Source organism: Centruroides sculpturatus, unplaced genomic scaffold, assembly GCF_000671375.1.
Source record: "Centruroides sculpturatus isolate CEXI.00-Female unplaced genomic scaffold, Cexi_2.0 scaffold1963, whole genome shotgun sequence".
In the NCBI taxonomy this organism is placed as follows: Eukaryota; Metazoa; Arthropoda; class Arachnida; order Scorpiones; family Buthidae; genus Centruroides; species Centruroides sculpturatus.
This window is the reverse complement of record NW_019386069.1, coordinates 59,801-68,210: the sequence shown is the minus strand read 5'-3', so window position 1 is coordinate 68,210 and position 8,410 is coordinate 59,801. Positions and strand designations below refer to the sequence as shown.

At 30.0% G+C, this 8,410-nt stretch overlaps 1 protein-coding gene across 1 annotated transcript; it reads left to right on the top strand.

Annotated features, from left to right (window-relative positions):
• Positions 1–707: 707 nt before the first annotated feature.
• On the top strand, positions 708–7,729 carry LOC111613418. Its single transcript, XM_023354776.1, has 5 exons — positions 708–749; positions 3,521–3,830; positions 3,985–4,054; positions 4,587–4,625; positions 6,957–7,729. The coding sequence occupies exons 2-5, from the start codon at positions 3,525–3,527 to the stop codon at positions 7,712–7,714; spliced, it is 1,173 nt and encodes a 390-aa protein (XP_023210544.1). The 5' UTR covers positions 708–749; positions 3,521–3,524; the 3' UTR covers positions 7,715–7,729.
• Positions 7,730–8,410: the final 681 nt, after the last annotated feature.

The following is an 8,410-nucleotide window of genomic DNA, read 5'->3' as shown; positions in this document are numbered from 1 at the left end:
TTGAGGATTAGTTGTGGGATTTTGTATTTTTCTCCTCTAGTGATATGTCCCAAGTATGCAATCTTTCTGCATTTGATTGTTGACAGCAATTTTCTGTTTGTTCTTGCTCTGCTTAGAATTTCGTTGTTGGTCACTCGATCCGTCCATGGGACTCTCAGCATCCTTCTGTGAATCCACATCTCAAATGCCTCCAGTCTTCTTTCTGTATTCCTTTTTAATGTCCAGCTTTCCACACCATAGAGGAGAACTGACCAAATATAACATTCGGCCATGCGTTGCCGCAATTTCAAACTAAAATTGTCGTTGCAGAGCAGGGTTTTCATTATTTGGAAGGATGTTCTAGCTGCTGCTATCCTGCATTTAATTTCATTCCCTGAATCTAGATTTTCTGTAATTATGCTTCCCAAGTATTTAAACTGTTTGACCCGTTCAATTTTTTTTGTACTTATTAACTTTGCACAATTATGTCAAATGAGCTAATTTAAATTTTTACATTTTATAATGTAAAAATTAAAATTAGAAAGAAACAATATACACTTCCTTAATCATGAGCGAACTGATTCAAGATGTTTTTAAATTTTTATTTAGTAATTTATCTTTAGAATTAATTTTAATTTTAAATTATCAGTGAATATTTCCGTGAGATAAAGTCTTTATCAGAAATATAAAACGAACGGAAATTGGTGATAAAGTCAGTTAAAATAGAAGTAGAAGCGGCAAGTGTTGAAGTTCAACAAGTAACCGAGTTGGTAAGTATTGGTTTTATATAAAACAGTTTTATTAATTAATTTTATCAAAACGAGTCTTTGCAGCATGTTTTTTATTATAACGTAATTACATTTTTCAAATTTTAAACATATGAAATAAATATTACTGTAACAGAACGGGTAAGTCCACTGTTTATTAACTTTGTAAAGTACAGTAGACTCCCCTATAACATGGTAGATAATTCCGTGTTATATGAATTCTGTGCTGTACGAGTCACTTAGATTTTATAAATACGTGAGCAGTTCTCAGCCCGGCACACGTATTTATATATAAAATCTAAGTGACTCGTACAACACAGAATTCATATAACACAGAATTATCTAAAGTGTTTTAGGGGGTCTACGGTATTGAGTCTATTTCAAAATTCAAATTGTTTATATTTAAATTGATTTGTTTTATGGAATGAAAAATATCAGAGAAATTACTTCTGTTTGTTTTTTTAGCTTTATTGACAGTAAAAGTGTAACAGAGTCATTTGTTTCCGACTTTTTTCCTTAATAATATGATTAGGCGTTAACGTTATTTCTAATTAGTCGAATTACGTTCTGTAATCTCATAATAAGTTATACCAGTGTTTTCTAATCTGTGGTGTGCGACACTATTGCAAGTGGAAATGCAGGCAATTCATACGAATTCTAAAAATCTATCCACACTCTTGCTTAAACTTCAAGTCCCGGCGAATAAAATGCTTTATTTAATACGACAAAATTTTTGTATGTCATGTCATGAACTAAACTGTTAAGTCAGTATTTATATAGTTTAAGTGATTAAAAACGTACTAAATTCTTACCTAATACGTTTGCAAAGAGTTGTCGATGAAGAAATGTTACTGACTAGAAGCGCAGAATAAATTTTTAAAAAAATTTGACTAATTTTTGAAATTTACAACTAATGAAATCTCAACGTCTTGAAAATAAGCATTCCCTTGAAATAATCTGAAAAATAATCGTTTTGTTTCGCTTGCGCTACATAATAACAAAGAAATTGTATTCAATGTTAAAATTCATCTCATTGTGAAAACGTTAACACATTTACCTAGCATTTCATATTTTCGAATAAAAAGAACGAAAAGAAAAGTTTCATTTCGCACAGAAAAACGTAAGATGTCGAAATTTAGATTTCAGTATCAAATCAATACCAGCGTTAATGGTCTCCTGTATTTGTGTGTAATATATATATGATATATTATTATTAATAAAATTAGAGGAAAATCCCAATTCAAAAATTGAATATAATAATATCTGTGGGAAATATACCTATCTAACAGTCTCGAAATGACTAAACGATATAGTCAAGAACTATTACAGATCTCAGAAAGACGTGACTGTATTGACTTCATAAATAAATATAACATTTAATTACTTAATTTCTAAACTTATACCAGTTTCTTACTAATTTATAAATTAATATTAATAGTTTAAACTCAAAATTTATTAGTTTAATCAGCCGTAATATAATTAAAGCTTTCAAACACTTCGGCAGTGTTATTTGAAGTACAAAATAAAACGTCGAAATATCATTTGAGGATTTTGTCATATAATCCTCTAAAATTAACGATTTGTCATGTCCTAGTCTCGTACATTTAACTTTCACTTGTAAAATTTCAGCAATATCTGTACCAGAGGCGAATCCACTGGACTTGCTTAGAATGTGCCATGCTTAAGAGAAAGTTCTGACTGTCAATATATTTTTATATGAAAACAAATATATTAACTTAATATTAATTTCCTCTAACGTGTAAACTCTGTTATCATTTGTGTTTTCTTTTACATTGGCAGCTAGCGGCTAGTCGTTTTAAGTCAGTGAGATGCTTACGGGAACTCGATCGCTTACTCGGGTGGAGGTTTGCCGCGGCAAACAAGTACTGTACATGACATCATTCAAAGCATTTAACACGCCCAGATTGTATCGAAAGCATGCTGTACCCAGTCAGCATACATGTACTGTATACAGAGGCGGATCTACATAGAGATTAATAGGGCTTAAGCCCTGGGTCCCCAATGTCAAGGACCCACAATATATGAATTATGATAAATTTTTAATACATTTTCATCTTATAATATAACAAACATGTTATAATAATAATAATAATAATAATAATAATAAGCGCAAAGCCCAAACGGTTAGGAGTTGAAAATTAAATTTTGGTACAAAGTTAATTAAAACTTCTTATATTTTCTTCCCCGAAGGAAAGGGAGAGGATTAAGGCTTACCCTAAAGTACTCTGCTTCTACAGTACTATTTTAAATGCAGTCTTTTGTGGAAATCGAACATATTTTTAGACTCATCTAAAAATTTTCTAATTAGCCTCAGAAGAGGGTTGACCAATTCTTGCACCCGATGAAAACGGGTACGATCGGCTATAATCTAATAATCTTAACTTTCGCTATCGTTACTTTTTGCCCGAGCAACGTCGGGCTCATCTGCTAGTTATAATATATTTTATATGTAGATATAACGGGCTTTATAATAGTTTATACTTTTTTATTCATACTAAATAACGTTTCTGCCTATTGTTTAGTGCTAGAGATAGTCCTATTGTTCTTACTAAAACTTTTAGCATTCCCAAAAATTTTGGTCACGATTCGCTCCTGATCTATACATTTTTCCATGTACAAATTTACATGGCGTTAATTTTTATCTTAGGCATTTTACATATAATTTTATCTTTATATTTAATTATTTCAGAAATATATTTATTAATAAAACTTTTGAGTAATACAGTGATATTTGTACCTTATTACTATTATAGCAATATGGAGAATAATAAAGAAAAAGACCATCGAATACAAATAAAAATACTCTATATTCTAAACCTGCTGCTCCTCTTGTTTGTCCTGGTGTTTGTCATCATTCATTCATCTCAAAATTCTACTATTCGAATATCTTCACCCGATGTAGAAGTGCGTTATATCGAATCTGAGAAAACTCAAGGAAAGGATGAAAACATTAATCGTGACATTACTCGTCATCGAGTTAAAGTAAGAGAAATGTCTTCTAAAACTGAATGCGGAGAGAAAGACAAAGATGCAGTAATACTGAACGGAAAATGCAGTATAAAAGTAAGTCTATAGTAAATTATATTCTAAATCAATACGATTCAAAGTCATTTTAAAATAAAGTGAAATAAGAAATTATTGAAAATATAAGTAATTACAACAGTGAAAAAAGGGTAGTTATTTGTTCATTTACTATAATTTTCCTCTAATATTTTAGAAATCTGAACTTTGCGAGTATTGTCTTACTGGAGAAGACATTTGTAAAAGGAACACAACAGAAACAGAAGGTACAGTACAATATATACATATATATTATCATATACTTGATATACAATTAAACATTTAGAAACATAAATAAAATAATTAAGTACACTAGATATAACAATGTTTATAGAATGAAAAAACATTCCTGTCCACGTCTATGATGATCAACTTTAAAAAAATATTTTGTTAATAAAATTTTCTTGCTTTGTTCAAAGGAAATGACATTTTGAAGGCAGAAAAAGTAGAAGAACAGAGGCAATTTTGTCTCTTATTTTTGTGTTTCCTTTGTTTTTCTTGTTAACATTTATTTGGAGTATATCAACAAAAAAATAAAAATAAAGAAATGTACTAAATTAGCACACTTTTCCTATTAATTTTTCCTGCCATTTTAAAATCAAATTTAGAATTCCAATTTACATGGGTTCACTTTGAGGCATTTTAATACATTTTCTTATAGTTTATAATTTTATATTCATCGATTAATTCTCTAAAATTTTGTCTTTGGGAAATAACAAATTTATGATACGTTATCAATTTTTTTTCTTCTTTTGACAGGGAGACAAGAGGAAGAAAAGAAAAAACAGAAAAGTAGAGGTAAGGAAAGTCATTATTTTATGATATATTTGTTTATTTTCTTTTGGTTTTTTATTTGATAAATTTTTAATTTTGTATACATTTAATAAGTAGAGCATAGTAAGAATATGGTTTGATAATTAAGTATGGTATCGGAAAAGTGACACGTTTTCATTGTTCAGAAATAATGAAGTGATTGTGAAGAAATTTGAGTTTACTTATTATGTACACGTAAGGGAAAGTATCAGAATCGTGTTAAATTCGACTTTAGGAGAATTTTTCCAACTCTTCACGTTTTCAGAATCCTGAAATTATGTGAATGTCAAAAACAGGAAAACATTCCAGGTGTGTGTTCGCGCTGCCGCGTGTTTATATAGGTTAGTTATGGTATATTAGCATCTATTTCGTTTATTATTTTAGGATGGGATAACCGTTAAGAATCTAAATTTGGCATGGAAGCTTGAGTATAAGGAGGATTGACGTTGATAAATATTGGAAGTTCAAAAGTCAAGGAATCTACAGAAAGCGAAAGAGTCATAGGGGAGACCGGGGCAACTTCGGCATGCGGGGCAAGTTTGTCAAGCGCTTTTTTTTAAAAACAAATTAAAAGGAGACTTTGGTTATAGGTTAGGCAGTTGAGTTTTATTGGTGGCTTGTTGAGTGTAGTGTTTTTATTGTTCTCCAACAAGCGTAGTTGAATTATCAAGCAAATTTTCATTTTCGTTCAATTCCATATAATATTTTTTTTCCATTTATATTGAATTGGCAGGTTTTGTTATAATTCCATGATAACGAAAGTTACTTTTCCTGTTAGAAGGATGTAACTTCAACTTATTCACGTGGCCAGATCGTGGCTTGGCATTCTGTTCTCAGGGTTGTACTTAATGTTTCGAAATCATGACTAGCGGGGTAAGATCGGCAACATAAAGCCACATTAGAAGCAAAGGATAAAAATCAAACAGATGATAAATGAAAACATGTTTGCATTTGTTATTCATGTATATATGTCTTTGAACTTGCATTTCGTTGTAATAATATTAAATGGGTGTTGGATTTGTATTTCTTTGTTTTAATAGTGAATTCCAACTTATACATTGTTAATAACATAATTTTATATACGTGCCTATCTTGCCCCATTACTGTTGCCCCTATACCAGGGGCAACTTTAATAAAAATAATTAAAATAATTACAACTTTACAAAAAGAGAGAAGTTGCCGATCTTGCCCCTATACCCGGGGCAACTTCGTCAATTTCTCTCTTCTTGTAAAGTTGTAATTATTTTAATTATTTTTATTTCCAAACTGATTTTAACCAGTTCTATAGTAAGGTAACATTCCAATAGACAATATGCAAAGCTTTTTTTTCAGTTTACAGCAGTATTTATTACACAAAATTTAAGTAAAGCTTAACATGCCGATCTTGCCCCGGTCTCCCCTATATCATATTTCGAGAGACATCGAAATTGACGATATCACTCGACATTAGAATTTATAATTTTTTTTTCACAATACTCAAAATTAAGTCTTTTTACATTTTATAATAACTGATAATATAAAAATTTTAAATATAATATCTTATAAAAAATGGCACCACGCACTATTTTATTTATTAGGATTAATAATATAAAAGTTATTTTTTCAAATATAAGCTCGTAAGCAGCAGGGTAAGATAGGAAACTCGTTGCTACATTTTTTTAAACCGACGTTGACGTAGATTATGCGATCAACGTCAACGTCGGTGGAATGATGCTGGCCGTTCCAAACGCCATTGTCAAACTTCTAGTCTTACAGGATGGCGACGCTGAACGTCGAATGTACTGTACAGTACGTTTTCGCGTTGAAAACGTCGGCTGCAACCTCGCTATTCTAATTGATTAATTACGGACAGCAGTTTATATAAACTACCGTAATCAAATGAAATATAAATGTATTTAGTTATACAGTAAGTAAATAGATCGCAAGATTAAGTATTCTTTTTATTTAAAGTTTTTCATAGTTTTCCCACTCTAGAAGGCCAAAATTATAGATGAATGTATGAAAATTGTGAAACTTTTCAGCAGTATTTTTATATATGGGGACATTCATTTTATTTAGTTTCGGTGATTAATTAAAGATCAAGGGATGCAGAAATAAGAACATAGACACTTGTCATATTTTCAGTGGAGTCACATTTAATGAATATTTTATCCGTTATCAGCATTTACAATTTTTAAGAATCTCGTTTCTACCTCAAGATTTTGGCTTTTAAAAATAATTAAAATGACATCATATTATGGTGAAAGCTGATCGAAACATTTTAAATCTGAATTTCTTCTATGAACATAATTATTAATTCGATATTTCTATTTTCAGATTGCATTCTCGACAACGTTACAGATTACCAGATCATTCCATTCCCAATACATAATGGGATCGAAAGACTAGCTGTTGCACAATTTGAAGAGGATTCTGAAGGAAATCTGGACATTTGGCTGAAGGAATTTGAAAATCCTGTTTTAAAAAAATACAGATTAAATGAAAACGGAACTTATGAAATTTTCAAAGAAATTCGTTTTCCTGACACATCGACAGATTGGGGAATTGTATACAATGGAAGTTATTACTGTCGATATTATTATGAACGCGCAATTTTCAAATACAACCTCCAGACTTGGGAATCGAAAATAGGAGATGAAATTAGTCATGTTCCAGAAGTTGATAACATGTATTTCTTCACAGACGAGGACGATATTTGGATAATTAGCTTAACAAGTTTTCATATTGACAATTCTGACGAGGCGCTTCAAATCGATCCAGAGAGTTTAGAAATTTTGTCTAAGCAAAAAATTGTTCTTGGAAATTGCATGCTTGAATATGTATTCGTTGCTTATGGCAAAGTATATTGCTTGAGTGGTTCGGGAGGTCGAGAAATTTCTTTGTTGTGGGATATGACCAAAGAAGAAAATTTAGACGTCATTATAAATATTAATAGAAAAGAACCTCTTAATGCTTTTAATCTGTTCTATAATTTTAAAGAACAACATCTTTATGTACTTCACGGATATTCAGAATACTTGAATTACACTCTTCATAGATACAAATTACACTTTAATTGTTCGTCTGAGGAGTGAACAATTGCATCGATATGTATATTNTGCGAATATTGTCTTATTGCGAAAGAAATTTGTAAAAGAAAAACAACAAAAACGAAAGGTACAATATAAGAGTATACATATATATTATCATATATTATTACAATTATATACATAAACATACATATAATTATTAAACGTATAAAGAATTAGAAATAAAATAATTATGTTAATTACACTGAATATAAGAATGTTTGTAGATGAAAAGACATTCCTCCCTACGCCCATGATAAACAATATTATAAAAATATTTTGATAATTAAATTTCCTCGCTTTGTTCAAAGGAAATACAGATTTGAAAACAGAAAAACTGAAAGAACAAAAGCAATTTGGTTTCTCTTATTATTCTGTTTCCTTTGTTTTCTTTGTTAATCTCCTCCACCCGGTACGTTTAGCGTATATAAAGCCTATCAAGGAAAGATAAGTATAAAGAAGTGTACTAAATAACCAGTCTTTCGTAGTAAAATTTTCGTGAAATTTTAAAATTAAATTTAGAGTTCCAATTTACATAGGTTCACACGGAGGTATTTCAATACATTTTGTTATAGTTTATAATTTTATTTTCATAATTTTAAATTCAATAATTTTATATTCATCGATCAATTTTTTAAAGTCTTGATATTGAGGAAATAACAAATTTCTCATACATTATTGAAAATTGTTCTTGTTGATAGA